Source organism: Lagenorhynchus albirostris, chromosome 21 (assembly GCF_949774975.1).
Source record: "Lagenorhynchus albirostris chromosome 21, mLagAlb1.1, whole genome shotgun sequence".
Classification (NCBI taxonomy): domain Eukaryota; kingdom Metazoa; phylum Chordata; class Mammalia; order Artiodactyla; family Delphinidae; genus Lagenorhynchus; species Lagenorhynchus albirostris.
Window position 1 is genome coordinate 23,099,343 of NC_083115.1, and position 26,668 is coordinate 23,126,010.

Consider the following 26,668-nt stretch of genomic DNA (forward strand, 5'->3'; position numbering starts at 1 on the left):
TTTTTACATTAAGCAGCTTCCTGCAATTCAACCATATAAGAAGTTTACTGTAATTTAAAATATTTTCAGTAACTTTTATATTAACTTGAAATTTAGCCAATTCAGGAAATTACTAAACCACCTTATTAGATACATTACAGAAATTTATTCTTACTTTTCTTGCAATCATTGTCCCACAAAATATACATTCCAAGGCTGAGGAAACTGAGGTAATTAAAACTGGTTTCACAACACTCATGTTATTTCTCCTCACAATGTATTATATAAAGGCAACCCCATTTACATAATATGGACTTTAAACTTTGGTATCCAATTTAACATGCTCAAAAATAAACTTTTTTAAAAGTTACCTAGTGAAATAAAAACAATTGATTATTTCAATTCAGGTATATAAAGTATCCCCTATTATTTCTAGAATATAAAATAGAAATAACTTCATGACTTACATTTTACTACTTATGTCCAATTTTCCTACTCCAATACTACTGCCACACACAAGGCCATTTCCTGGTTTTTCTCAGTACATTATCACCATCACTGCTCAAAGTGCAGCAACTAGAAAGCCAGAAAAAGGTCACAAAGGATAATACAGTCCGAATCACCTAAGACACAGAAGCAGGATTTCCTTTCTTAACCAACAAATGTAATTCACTCAACAGGCTCATTAAAGAGCTGAGCTTGGCTTCTCTTATTCTGCCCAGTGTTCTTCTACGAGGTTTTGTAAACAAAAAACCCACCCAGTTCTAGATTTGCAAACTGTTAACTTGTCTACCCATAAAAAGCTGTGTTATCAGCTATGAAAAATTACCTAGTTGCAATTTACGACGACTAGTGACAGGTGACAGGAATTCGCAGGAAGCCTATCGCAGGAATTGGTTCTGACTACGGGGGGTGGGGGGGGCGAAAAGAAAAACCACAACTTCTTGAAAAGGTAAAATAGCTTAAAGCATTTAATATCTAAACAAATCAATCTGTTAATAGTAGTAGTCACAAAATATGCTTAATATAGAAACCCACATTTACGTCTTTAAGAAAAAGTGTAAATTGTACTTTACCTCAAAACATAAATTAACCCACTTAAAGAATCTGCAGAGGTCAAAATCATGGTGAATTTCAAACAACTTCAGAATAAAATAACCTTAAGTATTTAACACTGCTTTATATCTAAAAAATGCTTACAGCTTCTCATAAAAATAGTCTGAGGCAACTATTTTCTCTTTTATTCTTTAACAGACATGTTCAACATTATAGCCAACATTCTTAACCTTAAGCTTCACAGACTTTCAGACAAATACTATGGTCCCCTTTTCTTTGATGTGAAGGTTTATTCAGCTAGAAAAAAAAAAAGCATGGTAGACAACTTAATACATTTTCACCAAATTCAAAGTAGTACAAAAATTTTAAGACTACAGAACTACACATCGTACCTAATGTGTCATTAAAAATAGAAGACAGTATTTTTTTCAGCAAATAAAACAGCATACTGGTATGCTGCTAATGCATAAACCTTTTAATGTATACTGTCATCCACAAATTATTTACAACTTCCACTGTGTGAAGAGAACTAGAATGTAAATTTTCTGCAAAACTGGAAAAAAGCAATACAAAATTTGTGAAAGCCTGTGTTTCATATTATACAAAAGTAAGCCAGTTTTTCTCTTCAAATACCAGATATTGTACACAGTGACATTTTGGACATTATTACAGTAATTCTTGAGGATGTTTTAATGCTGGAGGCAAGTTGACAGGCCTTGACTCTTCATCGAGGAGTACTAAGTCCTCGATTTCACTGCCTCTGTATTTCCTTTTACATATCTTTACCACCACCTTTTTCTTGAGAAATAACTTCAAGGCTTCTCTTGATGCAACTGCTTTTGCGTTTTCTTTGCTTTTTCCACAGCCAGTGCCCAAATACACAGACTTACATCTCAGTTCACAAACAATACTTTCTTGAGAGCTCTTGTTTTGAGGCAGATCTGCCAGTTCCTTTAGCGGGACAAAAACCACATCCAGCGTTGCTTTCAGAGCCTCGACAGCTGCGTTTAGGAGCTCTCCGTGATTCACGCTGGGACTAAAGCCACCAACGGCCACCAACTTCCATGCCACCGTTTTGTACAGTCTATTGAAAAAAGGCTGCTTCTGTTTCACATCTTCATTGGTTAACTTGCAACAAGAGAATCTGACAGAACTCTCGCTCGCCTGCGCAGTACTTTTAGAAGGCAGCTGTGACGTGCTACTCTGAGAGCTACTCTTAGAAGCCAGCTGGGACACACTTGCTATGGAAGTGCTTTTGGAAACCAAAGAGCCGCTGGTCTGGGAGCTGTTCTTGGAAGCTAACAGTGATGCAGCTACCTGCGAAGTGCTTTTGGAAGTCAGCATCGTGTTTGCTGAGGTGGTGCTCTTGGGGGTTAGTAAAGATGTGCCTGATGAGGAACTGTTTTTAGAAACTGATGATGAAACACTTGCCTCTGAACTAGCTTTGGAAGTTAACCCGCTTGAAGCTGTCTCTGAACTAGGTTTAGAAGACAACAGTGGCAACTCTATTTCTGAGCTTCCTGAGGAGCCCAACAAGGGCACCTCAATCTCTGAGGTGCTCTGAGAGGTTGAGACTGAAGAGCCTTCCAAAGCACTCTTTTTCGGGGATCCACTTTGCTGTCTGGAATCAGCGGACTGGGTCACATGACTATTCACACTGGATTTCAACAACGAAGAAACCAACGACGCTGAACCATGTTTATCTGGAGCTTCTGGTTCAGAAGCTTTTCCACACCCTACCGCTGTTACCTGAGAGGGAATGCTGCTGCTTTGGCTGGAAACAGAGCGCTCTCCATCACTTGTGGAGCTATTCTGACTCAGGGTGCCAGAGCTCCGAGCTGAGTTCCCACTACTCTCTGACTTGGTAGTTGATCCCGAACATGCTGAACTACTTTCCTGCTGAGCTGATGCACGCTCTGTTTTGGCAGGAATTTTCACATGATCTTTTTGCTCAACCGCAGAACTGTTTTTTCCTTCTATGGCTCGTTTTTTTGTTGGCTCTTCTACCCCTTCTGAAAAAAACGAAAACAAGTATGTGACTAAGCCTACCTCATACGTATCAGCTGAAGATTTACAAGACAGATACTCATATTAAAATAAAGGCACAAGATGAAAACATTTCAGGATTTGTAGATCCTTTAAAAACTGTGGAATAACTTCATTAATTTCTTAAAACAGCGCTGAATAACACCAATAATCTTTTCATTTAAAAAATTTTTTTGTTATATTTTTTCTGTTTTTTGGCCGCCCCGCAGGGCATGTGGGTCTTAGTTCCCTGACTAGGGCTCCAACCCGTGCCCCCTGCAGTGGAAGCGCGGTGTCTTAATCACTGGACCGCCAGGGAAGTCCCCTCAATAATTTCTAATATTAAAAAATCAACAGCATAGACAATATTTCACACTTCAAAATCTCACAGAAGTCAAAGGAAACTATCAAATTCAAAGCCTAAAACACAGAGACACAATTTAGGTTTAACATTCCAATTTGATTAATAACATTATATAAATTCTAACTTGTTAAAAACTTAGTAATAACGATAATTCCTAATAACATCAAATTTAAGTTCTAAACTCCTATGTATGTTCACATCTATGATCTGCTAACCATTGCTACTCGATATCCCTCTTTTCTTCACCTTGGCAACCAGTTCGTCTCTTGTTGTATGGATTGGAGCATCTGTCACTTTGATGCCTTCAGCCATACTAAGTATTTTATCCATAACTTTTTGAGGGTACCTGAAAAAAGGAAGGGAAAGACACTTTAGGAAGTGTTTTTGCTAAGCTGCCACCTCTGGGGTACGAAAACAGGCCACAGGAACTGCATTTCCTGGTTGTAATCAAGAAACGGAATCAACCGCCAGGAACATTCTGTTTCCTGGAACGCCGTAAACAAACGCCCGGGGTCTGGGAGGCGGGATCCCTTCTTACAAACCTAATTTAGATTCAGTGCCCCTCTCCCCCAAGAGCGTTGTGAGCTCATCGCCAACAAACAACTCCACCGCCAGCTCCCCACCCAACGGGGGCACCTCCAGACTGGTAACCATGGCAGAGACGCCCTTCTCGCCCTTAGAGGGCAGCCTGTCCCGCGGATTCCCGCGCTTCCACCACTTCCCCTTCCGCCGAAAGCTCCGGACAAAACCGCGAGAGCAGCTCAGGGACGCCGGCTCACTCACCGGCACCCGAGGAAGACGTGGTTGGCCCAGGCCATGGAAAAGGAGATGAGCTGCTGCAGCTGCCGACTGCGGGTCCCGCTCTCGGCGTCGGCGGCCTCCTCCGGGTGAGCGGAGGCAGCGCCGCCGGCGGGGGCCAGGTCCCCGGCGTTGCGGAGCAGGAACTCGCGGCGGTGGCGCCAGTGTTTGTCGGTCTCGCCGTCGGAGCGCAGCGTCTCCACCCAGGCGGCCACCCGCGGGTTCTGGCTCAGGTACTCCGACACCTCCTGCGCCATGTTGGGCCTGCGGGTCGCGTAAGTCGCGATCTGGACGCTGCGCCGAGGCTAGGAGTTGCGGGGCGAGCGGCCCTGTCACTGCGGCCTGCACCGGCGGCCCACCACAGAACGCCCCTCGAGAAGCGCAAACACCAAACAACAGCGCCGGGAGCAGCTGAACCGCCCACTTCCGCCCGCCGCCGGCTCCTTCCCTTTTATAACCTCGCTGCCGCCGAGCGCCCGCGCGTCCTTCCGGTGCGAGCCGGCTCTCCCAGGACGCTTTGCGGCGCCCGAGCCGCCGCGGCGCTGCGGCCCCTGCGGCGGGGGTAGGGGAGGCGGGGCGAGATGAAGGGTTCGCGCGCCTGCCGTTCCGCCAGGGAGGGCCGCTAGTGGGTTCGCCCCGGGCGCCCTCGGCTTCGGCGCCGGCCCCAGCGTTCCGACTGGGCTTTGTGACGCCACGCGCTCCCGCGCCGGGCCCGCTGCTCCGGGGGTTGGCGGAGGACAGCGGGCTCCGGGGCGGCCGGGTGGGGCAGGCCGAGTCCTCGCGTGCCGCGCGCGTCCCCGCGGACTCGAGCCGCCATCCGGCCGCGAGGTCTGGGCGCCTCGGCCCGAGGTCGCTGGTTTCGAGCGGGGCCAAAGTAGACAAAGCTCGCCTCCATTTTTTCTGATTATGCAGAAAATCGAATGTAGACAAGCGAGGCATTCTGAGGTCGTCCAGTCTCGGGGCATTTAGGAATGTGCAGGTGTATATTAGCTTAAAAGTATTATACTAATAATAAAGGTAAATGATAACGTTTAATCCAGTTCGATGTTGCCTTGTGGAGCCCAGTCTTTGAAACTACTCCTGACCCCGCAGACTTGGGTTTGGTTTCCGCAGTTCAACCCGGGCAGTACTACTTCCTCTAGGGTGGATATTTGGTCAGTAACATAAACGCTGCGCCAGTACCTTCGGTCTCCGTCGTATTTCCTTAAATTAACAAACTGTAACCCCTAGCTGGACGGATACCCAGGAGGCGGCTTGGAAAAGTGCATTTGTCTCCACGCCCCTAAACTTCCCCTCTTAGAGCTATATTTTTCTTTGCATTTTTTCCATTTTAGAATGTCCAGACTTAAAGCATAGCTGCTGGCTTGCTTATTGTTATGTTTCCAATATTAGGTATTTGGGTATTTTATGATTAATAAAATTTAATAATAAAATAAGTGATACTTATAATTTATCATTCTTGTCACTTATATAAGTGACAAGAATGATAAACTACGAAATAAAAAGAAATTTTCCTCTCACTAAATGTGGATTGTGATTTTAAAATAAATCAGAATAGTCAAACAAGGTAAAAAAGGAATGGTCACTTAGATGGGATTAACAAAAAGCCAGGTAATTTATATACATGCTGGAACAAGCAAAATTCAACTATTGTGTGAAAATAGTAGAGCCCATTTTCCTGTCGTGCCCAATGAAAGTGCATAAAAACAGAGGCACAGAAATTTTTTAAGCTTACGATTTTGCTTCTAGTTTTGCTCTTCTTTCCTCTTTTCCCCCGAAACTTTAGAGGGGTGAAAAGAAGTGGAAACCTGGCACTTTATTTATTTTTTAACGCCTTTATTGAAGTATAATTGCTTTACAATGTTGTGTTAGTTTCTGCTGTATAACAAAGTGAATCAGCTATATGTATACAAATATCCCCATATCCCCTCCCTCTTGCATCTCCCTCCCACCCCCCCATCCCACCCCTCTAGGTGGTCACAGAGCACCGAGCTGATCTCCCTGTGCTATGTGGCTGCTTCCCACTAGCTATCTGTTTTACATTTGATAATGTATATATGTCCATGCCACTCTCTCACTTCGTCCCAGCTGACCCTTCCCCGTCCCCGTGTCAAGTCCATTCTCTACATCTGTGTCTTTATTCCTGTCCTGCCCCTAGGTTTTTCAGAACCTTTTTTTTTTAGATTCCATATATATGTGTTAGCATACGGTATTCGTTTTTCTCTTTCTGACTTACTTCACTCTGTAGGACAGACTCTAGGTCCATCCACCTCACTACAAATAACTCAATTTCATTCCTTTTTATGGCTGAGTAATATTCCATTGTATATATGTACCACATCTTCTTTATTCATTCATCTGTCGATGGACCCTTAGGTTGCTTCCATGTCCTAAACCTGGCACTTTAAAAGACTGGAGAAACTTCATGGTTTTTCCTTTCATGAATTCTTTGGTGAGAGAAGGGGGAGGTCGCAAGTAAAAGAATCTAAGATTACGTACCTAGATGATATTTGTACATTTTAATCCAAGAATTTTCTCACTGTTTTTCTTTTTGCCCTGTAGCCTTCCACCCATGGGCTTCACTGCCTTGAAGGGGGTGCAAATAGAGCCTGGATTTCAAAATTAATTGTTAAAGTTATAATAAAAGCATTACGGTCTGAAAGCTGGAGTATTTGTTATTTGCAAAAGCCAGCTGCTTTACTGAAAAGATGCATGTCTTTTTTTTTTCTTTTCTTTTCTTTCTTGAAAGGTTGACTTTGCATATGAAGATTCGGGGAATAGACCATGGACCACAAAGTTAAGAATGATAGCATATATTCTACTAGGAAAAAAAAAAAAAAAGCCTTCTCACCATATGCAGACAAATTCTCAGACTGGAGGGAGGGAGAATTCAGAGAGAAAAGGTGAGAAGGGAACCTGTGAAAAACAATGAGGGTGGGGCTGAGCGGGGAGGAGGCCGTGTTGGCCCTGCCTGGACCTTTGGGAGAAGACAGCCCACTAGTGCCCAGCGTGGGTTGGCCTTTATAAGAGAAGAAATGAACTTAGAGAAGGCCTTTTATAGCTCTAGTAACTATACAACTCCCTCCTCCTCCCCCAACACACACACACACACACCTTGTCTCTCACAGACCTTAGAGGGATCCAAAAAGTTCCACAAGGAGAGAGAAAGAGAGGAATGCTGAAGTGCCCCAGCCACCATGGTCCCTACTTACCTGCAAGATTTGTGCCATTTTGTTTTTACATTAAGCCTTAACATTAATAAATGTTAATAAATGTGCTTGCTGCTGTGAGAATTAAATAGGATTGTGAAGTTACATCTTTCATGGGGGTTAGTGTCTAACAATCAGCATATAAAATGAAAGTCAGATAAGATATGATAACACTCTACCTTCTTTTCCTGTGGCAAGCAGTAGGCTCAATTTTAGAAAGACCCCTTGGGCATCTACTGATGTGAAGAAGTAGGGAACCATGGGCTTTCTGTACAGGTTCACAAATTCTAGGTTGATTAATTTCAGTTGCAAGCGACAAACAAATTATGATTTTAAATGGCTTCTGCTTAAAAATAAAAAAGAAAGGGAATTTATTGGCTATATTACTGATAATCCAGGGAGTAGACTTTGGGGATCCAGGTACTCAAACAATATAATCAGGAATCCTGTTTCTCTGCATCTCTGGACTTTGCTTTCTCTGCGTTCGCCTCAATCTCAGATAAGCTCTTCTTACATAATGGCAAGATGGTTCTAGCAGCCCATAGCGTATACATACTCCATATCTCAGCAACTGCTTTGAAAAGGGAGCTTATCTTTCCTGATAGTTTCTGTCATTGTCCTGAGGTTCTGTTGGGAATCCATTGGTTCTGTTGAGTCACGTATTTATCCCTCAAATAAACAGTGTAGCCAGGGATATGAAATATTCTGATTGTACAGGTCTGAGTCATGCGTCCCCCCTAAGAATAATAAAACATCTGAGCAGGGTCAATATCATATAAGAGAAATAACAAAATCAGTAAATAAAGAATTTACACTCAAAAAAGTGGGAGTCACAGCCATATGCACAGTAAGATCGCCAAATGCCAGAAAAGATTTTAAAGAAAGGATGATAGTAATGAGTTTCAAATGGCACAAGATAATTCTCCTGTGGGAAGCCCTCTTATCAGAGGACTTCCTTTCCTCCACATCTTAGGCAACGTGATAAAATCTTTTTATAACAATTACTATATTTCTTTACAGAATATTATATAGATCCTTCCTGAAAACAATTCCATCTTTTTAGTCATGTTCCTCCAAATACCAATAAGATGAAGTTATTATTATCTGTACTTTCCCATCCTTTTGTGAAAGTTTCGCTTATGCTTAGCCCTAGATTTAAATCTAGGAATGAGATACAGGTAGAGCTCAGACAAGAGTTGGTACTTGAAGAAGCACAGTTCAAGTTCCCATAAAATAATAAACTTGATCCTCACTCTTCAAAATCATGGACACTTCGCACTGGAAGGGGACCTTAAGACTGTGTTTATTTTATAGATGAGGCAACTGAGGGTCAGAGTGGTTCAGTGATTGCCCAAGGTCAAACAGCTGGTTAATGGAAAAGCAAGAATGAGAAACCAAGGAAAATAGTCAGTCTGTTGACTTGTGGTCTAGGACGCTGTCCTGTGTCACATATTGCTCCTTGGTGAAGTGTAATAAATTTTGATTAACTCACAAGGTGTAGTGGCTGCAAAAGAAATAGGAACTGAACCAACCCTTGTTCAGTCCAGGCACTAAGATATGACAGCAGTAATCCACTTAATTATTGGGCAATTTGAAAACTAGAACAGGAAGCATTGAAACGTGTGTTTCATTGTGCCCAGGGCTCCAATGCATGAATGTGTGATTGCCTTGAAACTGTGGGCAGGAGAGGAAGTAGAAAGTTACATTCCTGGAGGGATTGAGGGAGCCAAAGGAGAGGACAGAACATCGCCTAACTTAGTGGTTAAGAACAACCGTTTGGGAGTCAGAGATTCCTGGGGTTGAATTCCGGCTCCATTATATATCACCACTGCGGCCATGGGCAAATTGTTTAACCTCTGCAAGTATTTTTTTTTTTTAAGATTTTCTTGATGTGGACCTTTTTTTTTTTTTTTAAGTCTTTATTGAATTTGTTACAATACTGCTTCTGTTTTATGTTTTGTTTTTTTGGCCCTGAGGCATGTGGGAATTTAGCTCCCCGACCAGGGATTGAACCCACACCCCCTGCAGTGGAAGGCGAAGTCTTAACCACTGGATGCCAGGGAAGTCCCTGTTTTCTTAATTTTAAAACAGGAATAGGGCTTCCCTGGTGGCGCAGTGGTTGAGAGTCCGCCTGCCGATGCAGGGGACACGGGTTCGTGCCCCGGTCCAGGAAGATCCCACATGCCGCGGAGCGGCTGGGCCCGTGAGCCATGGCCGCTGAGCCTGCGCGTCCGGAGCCTGTGCTCCGCAACAGGAGAGGCCACAACAGTGAGAGGCCTGTGTACCGCAAAATAAAATAAAATCAGATTATAATCTGGCTGGGATAATACTGACACAGAAATAATTGCTTTTTGACAGGTGGTCCCACAGGTTTGTGATTAGACCTAAAAATTCCAGGCCAGCAAGCCGTGCCTAGGAGCCCCCCTCCCTGGACCTCCGTGAAGAATGACCTGCTTCTCTGAGATTCCACCTTCCCTGAAGCTTAGAGAGGCGCACAGCAAAGGGAACTGAGAAAGGAGTAGAGGTGAAAGTAGGCAAATGCGGTGTCCCAGAAGCCAAGGGAAGACAACGTTCAAGGAAGAAAGAAAGAACTGGGTCTGATGCTGCTGGTGGGTCAAGGAGAATGAGGCCTGAGCACTGACCATTGGGTTTAACAGTCGGGAGGTCACTGATGATCCTGAGTAGACCAGATGAATGTATGAACATAACCGAATGCAGACAGGCAGAGGAAAGGGGCAGATCACATGGTACCACGTCCCTGGCTGCTGTCCTAGACTCGTCAATCACAGCATTCCCCGTGCTCACTGTTCTCTTCCAAAACACAGCTCTACCTATGCAGACCCAGGCTCGTCCTCGCACATGGTGGTCTTATTCAGCACCATATGATAGGCTAACCATTGGCCTGGGAGGGGAGCCTGACACAGAAGGCCCTGCCAATGCCCATCACATCCCCTTTCTGAAATATGCGAGGTAGGCTGCTATCAGTAGAATCTGAAGCTGAGACTGCACAAGGGGAGGTTGTGAGGTAGGAAGGCCACGCTGGACCACTAGTGGGCTGAAGTTTCAAAACAGGCGGAACACGTGATCATGGAGCTGAATTTATGGCATAGAAAACGGCGTGCAGATCAGAGTGCAGGGGCTGCCTGGTAGCAGGAGAAGAAGGGAGAAGCCCCCCAAGCAGAAGCAGAGATGGGGAATGTGGCTGAGTCACGTCTCGGTGGGCACTAGAGTCAGACCCACAAAGCACCGCCCTGTTCCAAACCTCCCACCAGCCCGGTGCCTCCCGGAGCCCCACCCTTCCATCTCCTCGAGGCTCTTCCCCCATCGCTGTGAAGGTCTGCACGTGAAGCCCCCTACCTGAGCTCACTTGAGCGCAATGAAGTAAACCAGCAACACAGTGGGCACTATTTTACTAAGTCAGAGTGTGATCTCAGTAAGATGTGCTCGGAGGCTCCTGAATTAAAGCCAAAGAACAGAAACAAAATAGGAAATGGGATTGATAGACCAGACATTGGGATGTATTCAGAGCGTGGTAACAACACAGGGGTCTTTCCAGGAGTCTAGCAGGAAAAGGGTGGGTCTCTCACCGACTTTTGCCTTCCTGGGCTTGACCGAGCCCGTGATGAAGTGAGGACGATGTGAGGAAGGCCAGACTTTCGTAGTGATGGAAGTTTTTTTGTGTTGGAGAGACCGAGGTAGGCAGCGTCCTTAAACTGGGAGCACCGGGTGAGCTAGTCCCTTGCATTCCTGAGGCTCAGTAGCTGGGTCATATGCATCTGCTAAAGATATCCCAAGGTCACTAGACCTTTGACTGAAGTAGTTATTTTTGTTGAGTTCAGTGGTCCAATTTGTCTTTTGCACATCGAATGTACAAAATTCAAAATTTGTTATGGTTCTGGGCACAGGGGTCAACTATGAGCTAGACCATTAAGGGATCAGGAAATCTCCCAACTAAACCATCTTGGGAAGGCTCTCCGGGATCTCTGCTTTAGGGCACCAGGGAAGAAGTTTCCAGACCTATTCCTGAACCATGGACACGAAAAAAGTATTCATCAGAGTCTAGATGATTTCAATCAGATTAACTGTAGCCTCTTGATTTTCATTTTATAGACTGAGTTTTAGACTTATTACAATGATATTTATTGAGCAACTACTTTGTGCCAGGCTATATCTCAGTGCGGGAATGCCACGTGAGTCAACAAGGGCTGGAGGCCCAACTTTGGTTTTTTGGACACTACAGATAACGCCAGCAGTTCTCGTGTGACCCTAGAGATGGGAGGAGACCCAAACATGACTGAGATTGAATTTCTCATCACACAGGCAAGTTGACTTAATATGACTTAGAAACTTCAAAATGTGGCATTTTTTAAATTTTTGCTACTTGTTTTAGAGTAAAATACATAACCATTAGCCATATATTATCTCATTAAAACTCACAATAATCCTACGAAGTTGGTATTACTGTCATAACCATTTTGCAGGGGACATCAAGCCTTAAAGGGGTAAATAACTCAATTACTCACAGCTATTCAGGTGGTGCTGGGAACCACCTGGAAGGGACTGCCCCCTCCACCCTACTTTGCATAATAATTGGTTATGGACTTTTCAGTTTTGAATTTGGCTAAACCTTTATTTTGAAGTGGTTTCTCCTGAATTCCTTTATGAGAAGTTGAATTCATTTCATAGCACTCACTGTATAGATCCACTTGGTCACCCCAGCTAGAAGTCAAGGTGCCTTGGTGGAGAACAGGGACGCTGTTTCCCCTACAGGAGGGCACAGAAAGACACTCAAGTGTCACCCACTACACGCCCCCAAACCCACTTGCTGTCAACCACGCAGGGAAGGGAAATTCTGGCTCAATATTATTAAAAAACAAAACCTTAAAAAAAGAAAAGTCAAAGAAACATCTATAAGAGAGTTCTTTGTAACAGTTTGGTATTCCGAACAGAAAAACCTTTGATAAGATCTCTGGGAGAGCGAAAGTAATTCTGCTCTCTCACTCTCTGAGTACGGATGGCGAAACAAAATGACCGATTCCACCAGCATCAATGAGGCCCTAATCCTGGAGGAAGGAAGTGGGGTCCGGTTTCCACTGCTGCTATAAAAAAAATCAGGGCTTTGTTTATCAGGATTGCTTTTCCAGTAGTTGTGACACACGGCGGTTTTCTTTGGCAGGAAAAACGCCTTCGGAAAGGGCTGTTTTAGCCCGAGCCGCGCTGAGCTCGCGGGATGTTCCTCCCTGAGGCCACTGGGTGGCGCTCGAGGAGCCGGGATGGCGGGTCCGAAGTGGGCAACATGCAGAGGTGACTCCGAAGAAGAGTGAGGCCAACCCTCCTCCCAAAGCCATTTTCAGTATGGACAGTCGCGGTTTTCTCCCCCTTCTATAAAGAAGGAATAAAAGCATATTTAGAAATTATGTTTTTACTTGGAAAATGCTATTTTTATTGGTCTGTAAAAGACCGTCGGCGTCAGAGCGTGCAAACGCAACGTCAAGGCCGGCGCCGGACTCCACCCTTCCAGCTCCTGGCCCGCAGCCCCTCCTGTACGGAAAGAGGCGAGTGGGCTCGTGCACGCCCTTCCCCCTTGGTTAGGCCCTCGGGCCCCAGCATCTCCGCGTTGCTCCCCGGCACCGCCGATGGGCTTCCCCTACATTTTGAGTTCTGGTACCACCCCCTGCACCTCCCCAGGGAGCAGCCAGGCCTTAGCAGTCAACTCTTCCCCTGGTCTGCTCTCTTGAATAAACTTGCTTAGCAATTTCCCTCTTCAAAACCAAACCACGCTAGAAACAAGGGGTCCCTATCGGCCCTCCACTGCCCCTTTAGCTACATATTGCCCATTGCTTGCTTCCCCTTCTCAACAAGCGGGATGGATTTGGCTGTGAGCATGGCCTCGACTTCCTCCCTCCTATTTACTCAAATCCGCCCTGATTTAGTTTAGGTTTAGTTTTTGTTTGATACTGATCACCCTTATCTCCTTCTCCCCTTGGGTCCCCCCTTGGCTCCTGAGACTTACTTCCCTTGGGCTTCCTCCCAGGCTCTGCCCTCCCAGGCCCCACCCCTCCTAGACCTCCCCCCCAATCCGCCCCCCCTTTCTGGGATCCACTTGCGCGCAGCACTCTGCAGACCTGTGGAAGGGAGTCCACAAAAGGCCCTACTCCAGCAGGGGGTAAAGACTTGGGCCTGCTGGACAAGGTGACGAGTTTTTTTGTTTTTAAATTTATTTTATTTATTTTTGTCTGCGTTGGGTCTTCTTTGCTGCACGAAGGCTTTCTCTAGTTGTGGCGAGTGGGGCCTACTCTTGGTTACGGTGCACAGGCTTCTCATTGCGGTGGCTTCTCTCGTTGCGGAGCACGGGCTCTAGGTGCGCGGGCTTCAGTAGCTGTGGCTCGCGGGCTCAGCAGTTGTGGCTCGCGGGCTTAGTTGCTCTGCGTCATATGGGATCTTCCCAGACCAGGGCTTGAACCCGTGTCCCCTGCATTGGCAGGCGGATTCTTAACCACTGCACCACCAGGGAAGCCCAGGTGATGAGTTCTTGAGCCGCATTTATTTTTACCGTTAGAAGGACCTTTGCTAAGGATCTTGAGTAATGGGTAGGTTCCCAAGCTCAGAGGATACATGTATCCCCTACGTGCCGCGGGGCTCGTAGGGGAGAGAGGGTTGGAAAGTGTGTGAAGGGTGGTCAGTGCTGGGCTAGCAGTTGGGACCCCATTTCACAGACCCCTAATCCTCGTGTGAGAGGCAGACCCGGGGGCCACTTGGGGAGGGCTTGGGGAGGGTCAGCATCCCTCCCTGGGCTCCCCCAAGGAAGGCTGGAACCCTGGAGCTCCAGTTATTTACTGCTGTCTGAAAAACTGATGCGGCAGATCAGGTCTGCAATTTGGACGGGAATGAGGGCATGGGAGAAGCCTCATCTCGGCTACACGAGGTATCAGCTGGGGCACGTCAGGGGGCTGAGGATCCACTTACAAGATGGCTTTCGCACATAGCTGGAGAGTTGGCGTTGGCTGTTGGTTGAGAGCTTGGGGGCTTGGTTCCTGTCCCCACGGGCCTCTCTACCATCGGCTTGGCCTTTCTCAACCAGTCTGCTGGCTGGTTCCCAAGAGACAAGAAGTGGAAGTTACCAGTTTCTTAAGGCCTGGGCCCCAAACTGACACAGTGATTATCTTGCATCCACTGTGTTCTATTGGTTAAATCGTTGCCGGCTCAAGTTCGAGAGTAGAGGACAGAGATGCCACCTAGTGATAGAAGGAGTATCAGAGAACTGGGGGCCACGTTTTCAAACTGCCACACGTAGGATCCTGCCTTTACCCCTCTCTCCTTCTCCATCCTTTTAGGTTGGGACTGGGTGGGGGCAGTCAGTAAAGTGAAGCCCAGAAAGTTATGGCATGGATCACGCCTTTCTCCACCCCAGCCTTAGGGCTGCTTCCCTCAGTGGTGGTCAAGCTTGCAGATGAAAGAAAGGCCCTTTCAGGGTAATTTAATTTGTCCCTTCCAGGAGGGTGAAAAGGAGGGGAGGGGAGGAAGAAGTTTCAGGGAGCTTCAAGCAAGCTGGGGCTTCCATCTGGGGCAAGAGTAATTATCTGAGTGAAGGGAAGAGAGGTGAACACAACAGCAGAAGCATTTCTCAGTGTTTCCAAGAGGCCTCGCCCGATGGCCTGCTTTCAAAGTACAGAGCAGAGTTCCTGCTGTTATTGTGATGGTTATAGGTGGGTTATTGTCATTAGAATGAGTTTAAGCTTCTTTTCCGTGTTCTTTCATGATGCTTCAAAAGTAATAGAAATTAAGAGTCCTGAGGCCCAGCCAGCTCAGGCGTTTTCCTTTGAGGTTGGGGACGAGGAAGCCAGGCGTCGTGCCGATGAAGCTGGACACCTGTGCTGCAGGTGATTAGCTGAAGCCGCTAATTAACCTCACAAACGCTGCTAAGCAGCTATGGGGGCGATGACCGTCTCCCTCCAGACCCAGCCCTGTCTTGAGCCCATGACCTTGAGCGACACTGTACCGCCCATGGCTATTCTATAAAGGGGAGAATGATGGCAGGCAGCGGACTGGCTCCCTGCAATCATGAAGGTAACGAAAGACATAAATATACGAAGCACCAAGGCTTGCAGGGTGAGCGTGGCTCAGTGCCGAGAACCGCAGTGGCCTTTTTACACCAAGTAGGCACGTTTTCCTGATATAATTGTCTTCCTTTTGCAAGCATTGAATTAATTTCTCTTACGCACATACGCCCTTCTGCCTCTATCTGCACTCCATAAATAGTTGCTATTAATTGCCATGTCTTGCTTTTTATTATATGCTCATCGAGACCAGAAATGTCACATCCTCTGGGCTGCAAAAAGTCCTGGGTGGATTTAATATAATGCCACGCTACTGAGAAGCCCTCAGGAAATATTATCACTATTTTTGAAAGTGGCAACTACTTTAATTGAGATGTGAACAACGAAAAAGGGCTAAATGCCCTTGGCTCTTCACCTCTGTTGCATTGGGAGAGACTGATTTTTTTTTTTAATTTATTTATTTTGGTTGCGCCAGGTCTTAGTTGCAGCATATGGACTTCTCAGTTGCGGCATGTGGTCTTTTCAGTTGCAGCATGCATGTGGGATCTAGTTTCCCAACCAGGGATCGAACCTGGGCCCCCTGCATTACGAGCGCAGAGTCTTACCCACTAGACCACCAGGAAAATCCCGGGAGAGACTGCTTAACACAGGCTTCCAACTAACTCCTTCCCTCTCCGGCATCTAAAACTCGGGTGCATGTAGGTCACTGAGCAGCTGTGTGGGTGGGTGAGAGGCTTTCTTGGGCTTAAGCCAGAGAGCCCAGCTATTTGCAGCAGAACTAGATTTTTTTTTTTTTTTTTTTTTTTTTTGCGGTACGTGGTCCTCTCACTGTTGCGGCCTCTCCCGTTGCGGAGCACAGGCTCCGGACGCGCAGGCTCAGCGGCCACGGCTCACGGCCCCAGCCGCTCCGCGGCATGTAGGATCCTCCCGGACCGGGGCACGAACCCGCGTCCCCTGCAACAGCAGGCGGACTCTCAACCACTGTGCCACCAGGGAAGCCCAGAACTAGATTTTAAGATATGGAAAACTTGGTAAATATGCCAAGCAGGAGACAAGGAACCAGGCCAGGTCAGGTCAGGCCCCAAAATGGAGCCTCCAAAGAGGCTGGGAGGTCACGAGGGGGTGTGTGTGCAGCCAACACCAGAGGCTGGGGGTTCCTTTGAGCAAGCGGAGGGCTTGGGGTAGCACTGGGGCCAGTGTGCTGTGTCCCTTCCCCGGCTTCCATTTCTTGAAGCTCCATTTCCAGCTGAACATGTGATCGCTATCTTGCTGAGTTCAGGCAAGATAAAATCTGGGAGGGGCTGCCAGGACCCACATTTCCATCATTCTCAGGAAGTCAGAAGCAGGAGTTCTCACTCCTTGCCGTGGGTAAGTTGTGACTGGGTCTCCCAGGATGATCCCTGGGGTATGTTGGGTGTAACACCATGCTCAGTCATCGCTATACAGAAGCTTGAGAAAAAAGTGCAAGGTAGGACTGAAGCTTTATAGAGAATTATGCCACTGTGAGTTTTAAAACAAGCCAAAGAAAGTCATGACTGTCGCAAGCAGTCACACTGCACAGAAATGCAAAGTTGCGTTTCTGCTGCTACCTAGGTGACTTGGGTTCATTTGCATATTGTACTTTCATTTTGCTCAACTTTCATACATGGGCCAATAACATTTGCCAATGACTTAGACTCTCCTCAGACCAGGTGAAATGAAATCCAGTTTGTTCTGAAGAAAAAGTGGAGGGAGCGGAGGATTGCGTTTAACTACCAGGTTTACTTAAAACACAATCCCCTCCGGTTCAATTTATTTTCTGCGAGGTCAAATGGTAATTCCTTTCCAATTAGCCGGGAGTGTCACATGACAAAAGCAAGCTGTATGTCTCCTTTTCCTTTCCCAGGTGACCAGGATTTGGATCAGTAGATGTTGACTGTTCTCTTTCCCAGAGCTGGAGTGACAAGGACCCAAGGCCGGATATCTACAGTGATTTTAATGACTTTGCTAGAGGTCACTTTGGGGGAAAAGTTTCAAAGACAGTCCACCATTAGTGAAAGACAACACTAACGTTCTGTGTGATGCCCTGGGCGCATGAATATGTGAGCGTGTGTAACGTGAGAATTCTTGGGAAGTGATACGTCAAGGCAAGCTTGTCACCACGGTGGAGAGTGAGGGTACCCACCCTACATCCCCGTCCCTCTTCTCTGACCCCTTAAGCCAGTGCCTCCTCTAGCTCTCCTGGGAGTGTCATCTAGGTGAGTGAAATAATAGGAAGATTGCTCACATATTTTTAGAAAAAGGAAAATGCATAATGTCTTTAATTCCGTTTATATTTCTAGTGGGATCACAGGCCATCCTAGACTAAGGTTTTTCTAATGAATTAAATAGACTTGGTTTTGAGTCTTGGCTCTGCGACTTCTTAATTATGAGATCTTGGGAAATTTGTAGAAACTCTCAGATTTTCATTTATAAAATGAGGGTATTCACACCTCCCTCATGGGGCTGGGTGAACGGGACAGGGTGCACAAAAACACCCAGCACAGGGTCTCGACACCTAGCAGAGACTTGGGATCGGCAGGGAGGGAGAGTCTTCTTCTCTCCCCGCACAGCCTGTCCTGGAGGTGCTGCTGTCACCGGGCAGCACGGGGACATGTGGGAACGAAGGCGACGAGCACCGTGTGCCAACCGTGGGAAGTCCTTCTCGGAAACTAACAGCAAAGAGCTGCAGCGTGGATGGGGACTCTGGAGAGAATGGGTTTTCTGTTGCTTCAGAGATCACAGAACCTGCAGGTGCCAATGGCAGCGTGGCTGGGCGAGGCAGCCCCGAGTAACAGGCTGATCAGGAGACAGGTCACAGAGCAAATGAAGGAAGTGGGAGGAAGTGTCCTTCAATAACCCATGTGACACAGTGTACCGCGATATTATACCTCATGATCTGCTCCTTTCCCCAAGTGTCCCCACACCCCTGCGTTACATGTGGAGACTGTTTATTCGCAGCTGAATTGCCAGTGCTTGGCCCACTGCCTGTCACTTAACTGTAGGTGCTCAGTAATGACTGATGACTGATTAACTGAGAGAATGATACCCCTAGCCTCCTGACGACCCAAATTTGCATTTTCCCTGCCTCTGAGACAACGTGGGCATTTCACAGGGTGCAAAGTTCCCAGTCTATTTTTCTGAGCTACTGCCTGCAATCCTCTTAGAATTCACTCAAGGTACTCCTCTGTAGCAGCAGAATAAGAGCAGAGGATCCACGGAGAAGCTTTGATGCAACAAAATGGTTTTCTGTGTGCCGTTCACTGTGAAAATCAAGAATGGTTTTCATAAGAAATGAAGAATGACCAAAACATTTACAGAATCTCAAAATAGCATGAACAAAAGCCAGCTTCTCTGTCATCTTAGGCGTGTGGCACATACTTCACCAATGGATGTCCTCATACAAGCCTTTCCTTTTGTCTTTTTAATTAATTAATTAATTTTTGGCTGCGTTGGGTCTTCGCTGCTGCGCACGGGCTTTCTCTAGTTGCTGCAAGCGGGGGCTACTCTTCGTTGCGGTGTGCGGGCTTCTCATTGCGTTGGCATTTCTTGTTGTGGAGCACTGGCTCTAGGCACGTGGGCTTCAGTAGTTGTGGCACGTGGGCTCAGTAGTTGTGGCTCGCGGGCTCTAGAGCGCAGGCTCGGTAGTTGTGGCTTACGGGCTTAGTTGCTCCGCAGCATGTGGGATCTTCCCAGAGCAGGACTCGAACCCGTGTCCCCTGCATTGGCAGGCGGATTCTCAACCGCTGCGCCACCAGGGAAGCCCCTCATCCGTATTTTTGATGAGTCTGAGCAAAAAAGAATCAAGGTTCTTTGTTGGTAAACAGGTAGCAATTAAACCATGTTCTTAGAACCACGGCTCAAAGAAACTCAGTACGTCCACCAGCAGAATTACAAAATAAAGGTGAAAGGAGGAACTTCCCTGGTGGCACAGTGGTTAACAATCCGCCTGCCGATGCAGGGGACACGAGTTCGAGCCCCGGTCCGGGAAGATCCCACATGCCGCAGAGCAACAAAGCCCGTGTACCACAACTACTGAGGCCGCGCTCTAGAGCCCGCGAGCCTCAACTTTGAGCCCGGGCGCCTAGAGCCCGTGCTCTGCAACAAGAGAAGCCACTGCAATGAGAAGCCCGCGCACCGCAACAAAGAGTAGCCCCCGCTCGCCGCAACTGGAGAAAGCCCGCGCGCAGCAACAAAGACCCGACACAGCTAAAAATAAATAAATAAAATAATTAATTAAAAATAAACAAAAACAAAAAAGGGGTGAAACCATAGCGTTATCTGTAAAAAGATGCTACTGGAATACAGGACTATTGCAACCAGTTATCTTTTAAGTGATTGCCCAACTCATTTTAAAATCATTCTTTATGATAGAACATTTATGCCTTAAGGAATAATTAAACAGGCAAGTGCCAATTTTTGAAAAATAAGTCACCCCAAATAGCTTGTTTGTGAGCCCACGCCGTGGGTCTCTCTCTCGCCGTGGTCCTGTTGTCCACGACAGACAGGCAGCGGCATCTCACAGAAGTGTATATTGGGGGCCGGAGGAGCTTCCCAGGAAGGAACTCAGCCTGGGTTACAGCTGGGGAACTGGTGAATGGACGCAACTCTATCTGCAAAAGCTGGGGCGCTTCCTGGAAAGAGACTCATTCAAGGGGAAGAAGTTGCCCAAGAAGAGGCTCTGAATGGCTTGGGCGGGAGGGTCCGGGGGAGCTGTTCCCCTAACCTGTTGTGGGCCCAGTCTACCTCACACTCGCATGTCTAGAGACAGAGAGAATAAAATGTATGAGTATAAAATGGAAGGATCTGTTGTAACGCACTCCGTCAAATCCTGGGGCTGAAACAGCAGTGCTTTGAGACTCCCTCCCCCCGGCACAGTTTACTCCCCCATAGGCTGGGAACAATGAGAACTCAGGGCATCAGTGACCTCACCGGCAGGGAGCAGCTGTACCCTGGGGGTGAGAAGATGAGGCATGGTGCCTGGTGACACAGTGTCAGCCCCAGCAGGAAGTGCTAGAGCGGGTGGGGCACTGGCGGCCTGGAGAAGTACACAGGGGGCACTCCCTGAGCATGCCAGGAAGTTCTTGGGAGGGGCCACAGCGAGGTGGCCTTCTTGTGCTAGCAGGTAGAAGCAAGAGCCTCTGCAAATTGGTGATTACTCTTAATACTACCTCTTCCAAACATTGGTGAGACCTAGGAAAACTTGGGTTCCATCATGCATTTGGTAATCATCTTATATTCTAAAATCATACTATAGACAGTGGTTAGATTTTTAAATACGGAAGAAAATAAGAAGGAGGGAGGGAGGGAGGAAGCCCAATTTCTCCCATTATAAACTATACATTGGCTAAACACTATACATTTGTTATTGAAAAAAGAGTAGAACTCTTTTTGTTTTTAAACCCATAAAATACATTTAAACATACCGAGTGTTAAGCAAACAGATAACTGGCCTCTGGTGCTTTTCCACTGTCAGCCGAACTGTTCACCTTAATCCACGTGCTTACTTAGGGCTCAGAACTCAGCATGTACTTAGGGCTCTGTCCATTACTTAATCCCTGAAATACACTGTTAACATCCTACATGGGGTGGTTGGGACAGGAATGAAGACTCCCAACACCAGCTGAGGAGGGGCATGATGGGTAGGCAGGCAGAGAAGAACTAGCATCTATTGGACATCTTTTTTTGGTTTCTTCTCTAACTAAATGTTCATAGGATCTTATTATTTTTTTTTTTTCAGAAGAAAGCATCGGCATCTTTTTTTTTTTCATTTTTTTCATTAGTTCTTTTATTGGGTCTATCTTATTTCTGAAATGTTCACTACTAAAGTGTCTCGCAGTTCTTAAAATCCCCAAAGCATTCCTACCTCGTAATCCTTCTCCCGTCCTGTTCCATCTTCATGAGGCACCAGGAGCATCTTTCCTGCAAGACCTTGCTTGGAGCTGACGGTGGACCCAAGAACTCCAGAAGCCTGATTAGTTTTCTTTCTACAGAAGCAATCCATTTACCTAGACGACTTCACATTTCAATTCTCAACATCTAAGTATGGCCAGCACTTTTAAAGTAGAAGAATTCTTTGTCAGAACTAGGCTTTGCTTTTTGTCCTAGAGACATTTGCCAGAGGATATCAGTTTTTTAAGGGAAATATAAACAACCATCTAGTAAGGAAGAAAATCCCACATCTCACAGATTTCACTCACTTCTATTTTCTTCTATTCATGCCCAGCTCATGTGAAGGGCTTGTTCAACCCATCTGATTATGGGAAAATGCCAATTATCAAAAGGGTAAACATTCCCTAAATCTTCAGTAATATCTAAAAAGTGTGTGATTTTATTGTACTCCTGACACATTTTGATGGTTTCATGGGTTAATGGATCTTCTTATGGAATCATTGAGCAAAAGCTTTAAATAAAAACATCAAAGCCTTTATTTTATTCTTCCTCAGTCACAGGACAGACCAACCCTGCAGCTCACTCCCTTATTAGAATACTAGAACCGTTGGATTTCTGCCCACACACTGACCGGGCTTTCCTGTGGGGTAAGGAGTCCTTTTTCTAGCCCTGAACTGAATGCTATTCATTCTTCCACTGTTCACTCACTATAGTTCTTCTGTAGTATTCTGATTCTGTTGAGAGAATCCAAAATTGGCAAATGCTTTGATTTACAAACCTTGATTTACAAACACAAAGTGTAAACATTTTCTAACTCTTCAGTAATTTTCCATAATATTCCAAAGCGTGCAACTTTATTCTACACGTTTTGATGGTTTCATGAGTTAATGGATCTCCTGACTGAACGATGGAATTATTAAGCCTTGCATAAATAGTAGAAGGTCCTCTTCAGAGGTGTTAGATACAGTAGAAGTTTGGCAACAGTCTGGTGAAGTGGGGCTCTATAGACCACCGGCCTGGAAAATCCAGTTTTCAATTCAGTTTCTCCTTGGTCCTGTCCTAGGCTGGTTAATAGAAGCTGAAGCAGGTTGAGGATTGAAGCAACTTGGATTATGACGGCTGTAAGATTTAACTTTTGAAGTATAAGTATACTTAACGTGATCTGATATCTGTGTTTGTTCCTGGAAGGTGAGTTCAATTTTGGTCACTGCATAATTTTCTCATTTCCTTACACTATAAATTCTGGAATGCTTTACCTTGGTACCTAATTACCTTTAAAAGGTAGTTATTTCCCACATTTCTCTTTCTGTTTTTCTGCTCATAGGCTTCTGATAAGTAGCCGTGACCCTCTTAATGAATGCGGCCATTGGAAGCTGCACTGGTAATAAGACAATGCTTTTTATAAGGCTTTAATTTATCTCTTTTAAACAAAATTTCTCATGTTGGAGTTTCTTTAAGCAGATCACATATGCTGATTAGCCTGGGCAAATCTGAGTGCTGTATAGGCACTAGGAGGTGCTGACTTTGGGGTTGTCCTCTGTCTGGTTATTTATTGCTGTGTGACCAACCGTCCCAAAACTCAGTGGCTTGAAACAACAATATATTTTTCTCTCACACGGTTCAGTGGCTTGGCTGGGTTCGACTGTGTGATTCTCCCTTGCGGTCTCTCGTGCAGCTTGCCATCAGATGCTGGCTGGGGCTGGAGTCACTTGAAGGCACTTGGCTGGACGTCCAAGGTTTCTCTGGTCACATGTGGTGTGTAGGCTGGGATGACTGCAGAGCTGGGGGTTGGCTGGGTGCCTCTCTCTCTCCAGCCTCTCTCCAGGAGCGTGGGACTCCTCACAACATAGCGATCTCAGGGTGGTAGACCTTCTTTCAGGCCGTGGCTTCCCTGAGAGCGTGCCATCCGAGTATGGTAGATAGTGCGAGGTTCCTCTGACCTGGCCTCGGAACTCAGTGCCACTGAGGCTGCATTCTGTTGTCTACATGGAAGTCACAGGGCCAAACCAGATTCAAGGGGACAGGACTATACACAGGCATGGACGTCAGGCATTGTAGCCCATCAGAGATCCATCTTTGGAGTTTAGCTACTGTGTTTAACGTATCTCAAATTTATAAAGTGGGTTAGAGTTAAAGCTACCTATTTTGGTTGTATTCCTGGGAACACTTTAATAATAATAATAATAATATCTGCCATTCATGGAGCAATTGCACTATCACCTACTGGAGACAGAGTTGGACAAAAACAAATAAAAAATTCCTGCTCTCACAGAACTAGTGGGGGAGAAAGGCAATAAAGTAAATAAGAAAATATATAGGATATCAGACGGTGCTAAACTCTACGGAGGAAACGTAAGCAGGAAGAGGATTAGGAAATGAACGTGGAAGCAACGCTAAGTAGGCTCTTAGAGGAGGCTGCCCTGACGAGGGGACATTGAAGCAGAGATCCGAAGGAGGGGAGGGCCCTTATGGGGCAAAAGCTTTCTAGTAAGGGGGCCCTTTGGCTGGGGCTCAGTCGGGGGGTTAGGAGACAGGGTCAGAGTGGAGGGAGGGGTGTGGGGGGCTGTGAGGGTTACATAGGCCTTTTACTTACACGAGGCTTTTACTCTGAGTGTGAATGGAAGGCTCTGCTGTGGTGCTCTCTGCTGGAAGGGAGCGCAGGCCCCGCGGGAGACAGGCAGGGGGCTACCGCGCAACCCAGGCAATGGGGGCCTGGACCTGGGTGTTGGCTGCAGAAGTGCTAGGTAGTGAGGTATCATATTAGGTACATTTGGAAGGTAAGACCGACAAGATTTGATTACAGATTGGACCCGGAGACAGAGACAACTCTTCTGAGTTGCTGTGAATGGAGGGAGTGGAGAACCGAGGCGCAGGCTGGGAGGGACATGTGTTTTCCTCGGTTTTGTTTTTGGTTTTGGTTATTGTTTTTGTTTGTTTGTGTAAGATGCGAAGAACGTCTGTGCATTGGTGGGAATGACTGGTCCAACAGAAAGGGAACAGTTGGTGATGCAGGAGAGAGAGGGGCTGATTGCTGCTGTGACGTCCTTGAACAAGGAGCAGGGTGGGATCAGGGTACCAACGACAGGCTGGCCTCAGGGAGGTGCACCGGCAGCTCGCCCAGAGTAATGGCGGGAACGACCAGGTGTATGGGTAGCTGGGTGGGTGTGGGGTGGCCTTTATGGAAGTCCTCTTTTGATGCCTCCATCAGATCCACAGAAGAGGATCTGGGGGTCTGGGAGGGAGATAGTTTGCAAAACAGCCATCAAAATGAGGGAAGAGTGAACTCACAGGACAGGAGGCAGGATCCCTGGGCAGCGCCTGGCCCCCTAGACGTCCCTGACCAGGGCTTGAAAGCCGGACGAGTGAGCGCAGGGTTGTTCTTCTCCATCGTTCTCAGCTGTGTGGAGGCCAGGGTGTTGCTGGAGAACTGGGTACAGAGCAGGGGAAGAGGCAGCCAGGTCAGCTCAAAGGGAGGAAGAGGGAAAGGCGCTGGAGTAGCGAGGGAGCGCCCGGACGGGGCGGGCGGGAGGGCCGTGTCGGGTGGTTACCTAAGGCCTCGGGGCTACGCAAGCGCTTCCCCACCCGGGTCAGCGGGGATTGTTTTCAGATCCGGAAGCTCTCCTAAATTGTCCACAAATATCCTCTGGACCTAACAGAGAAACAAATAACTTACAGGAAATGACAGACCCCAAACCAACTGACAGAACGATCGAACGCTCGGGGTTTCCTGTCAGGTCAGCTGCCAGCCACTCCCTCCCCCGACCCCGCCGGGCCTTCGAGAAATTGGCAGCCGCGGCCCCAGGCCCGGGGCCCCAGCGAGAGGAGAGGACGTCGCCTGCCGGCCACCCCCCGCCCCGCCGTCCGGGCTCTCCGCCTCCCCGGGCCGCCCTCGTCCGCCAAGTTCACCCGGCAGGGCCTCCGCCCCCCGGACCATCCCCAACCTGGGCCACCCTCCCCCTGGACGGGCCACTCCCACCCGGACCCTCCCCCTGCCGGGCCACCCTCTCCCCGGGCCACCCTCCCCCGGGTCAAGTTCATCCGGCCGGGCCACCCTCCCCCGGCCCGCAGTAAGGGCGGGCGCGATCTTGGAGCCGGCGGCAGTCAGGCCGGGGCCCCGGGGGCGGCCCGGGGGCTGGGGCGCGGGGAGAAGCGGGGTGAGGCAGGAGTCGCTCGCTCGCTGGTCCGCCCTCCTCCCGCCGGGATTGCGGATTCGGGCCCGGGCACCCATGGACCCCTCCTCTGCGCCTGCAGCACTTTCCCTGCCACCGCCCGGCCGCCCCCATCCAGCCTTTAGGCGTCAGCCCGGAAGCCTTGCTGGGAGGGCTGTCCCGGCCCCCCAGTCGGTGTTGGGGCCGCGGCCTCCTGAATTTCTCCTCTGCCTTAGTTGTCACACCGTTACATTGTCTGCCCATCCTCATATCACCAACATGACCAGGAAAGCAGGGCCTCTGTCTCTGCTGCTCACAATTGTATCCACCGTGCTTAGCACAATTCCTAGCACACGCATGGACCCAATAAACGTGCCTTGGATGAGTGGTGAGTCCGGCCAGTCTCCCTCCGCCTTCCCAGTCCTCTTTTCTTTCAGATTGCATGGCTGGAAAGTTCTAGACTTGCTCCAGACCGGGGCCTCTGACTCCCTGTTTCTGGTCTCCGTTATTCTCTGGTACCCAGGTGAGGACTCCGGCTCCTAGCCGTCAACAGTCAACTAGCAAACTTTTGAGGAGGGCCCAGCTCTCCTTTTTGCTGTACTGTAGACCCAGTTTCAGTCCCAAACTGCACTGATTCTGCCGGCCTCCCATGTCTGAGGTGTATTCTGACCTTTGGTGACAGAGAGCAAAGAATATGCATGTTTACTCTGGATTTGATCCACGAGGAGGCCACAGTGAGATTGGTTTTGAACAATTTCGGAAGCTGGCGCTCTGGCTGGCCATTGTCAGCTTGCTGGTTGTGTAATTTTATTGCTACTGTCTGTGTGCCCTGAAGGGTTGCAATGGGAAGAGTTTTAAAGTCTAAAAATAAAAGTCAATAAACCAATAATGAGGACTGTCAAGCTATAATAACTCACACATGATTGAATCTTTTTCCAAATCCCAACAATTTGTTTTCAACACCAACCGACCAACTCTGGAGCCGAGGTTTGATTTGTCCCCACTGGTCAGTCCCAGCACTGGTCTGAATGGCAGTGTGCGTGCGTGCTGCCTATCGGTCGGCAGAGCCATTACAAACCACTGGCCCAGTGTCAGGTTTATCTGTGCATTGATTGGCTTCAG

General features: G+C 47.5%; 1 protein-coding gene, 2 long non-coding RNA genes and 1 other non-coding gene across 8 annotated transcripts; 1 reads left to right on the forward strand and 3 right to left on the reverse strand.

Annotated features, from left to right (window-relative positions):
• Positions 1 to 932: 932 nt before the first annotated feature.
• Positions 933 to 4,720, reverse strand: CDKN2AIP (CDKN2A interacting protein). 2 transcript variants are annotated; one of them, XM_060136446.1, is made up of 3 exons: positions 4,208 to 4,677; positions 3,640 to 3,770; positions 933 to 3,047 (listed from the first exon to the last, which is right to left on the reverse strand). In XM_060136446.1, the coding sequence occupies exons 1-3, from the start codon at positions 4,477 to 4,479 to the stop codon at positions 1,702 to 1,704; spliced, it is 1,749 nt and encodes a 582-aa protein (XP_059992429.1). In that variant the 5' UTR covers positions 4,480 to 4,677; the 3' UTR covers positions 933 to 1,701. The 2 variants fall into 2 exon arrangements, with proteins under 2 accessions (XP_059992429.1, XP_059992430.1); XM_060136447.1 differs by having other exon boundaries at positions 2,909 to 3,047; positions 3,671 to 3,770; positions 4,208 to 4,720.
• On the forward strand, positions 4,014 to 11,902 carry LOC132512665 (uncharacterized). Of its 3 annotated transcripts, none has more exons than XR_009538255.1 (3): positions 4,014 to 5,239; positions 6,972 to 7,125; positions 11,596 to 11,902. It is a non-coding gene; the product is annotated as an uncharacterized LOC132512665 (long non-coding RNA). The 3 variants fall into 3 exon arrangements; XR_009538256.1 differs by having other exon boundaries at positions 4,014 to 5,201; XR_009538254.1 differs by having other exon boundaries at positions 4,017 to 4,455.
• Positions 11,903 to 16,038: 4,136 nt separating this feature from the next.
• Positions 16,039 to 16,111, reverse strand: TRNAT-CGU (transfer RNA threonine (anticodon CGU)). Its single transcript has one exon. It is a non-coding gene; the product is annotated as a tRNA-Thr (tRNA).
• Positions 16,112 to 19,920: 3,809 nt separating this feature from the next.
• LOC132512683 (uncharacterized) lies at positions 19,921 to 25,100 on the reverse strand. 2 transcript variants are annotated; one of them, XR_009538268.1, is made up of 3 exons: positions 24,947 to 25,100; positions 24,687 to 24,825; positions 19,921 to 20,267 (listed from the first exon to the last, which is right to left on the reverse strand). It is a non-coding gene; the product is annotated as an uncharacterized LOC132512683 (long non-coding RNA). The 2 variants fall into 2 exon arrangements; XR_009538267.1 differs by lacking the exons at positions 24,687 to 24,825; positions 24,947 to 25,100 and adding an exon at positions 20,933 to 21,231.
• Positions 25,101 to 26,668: the final 1,568 nt, after the last annotated feature.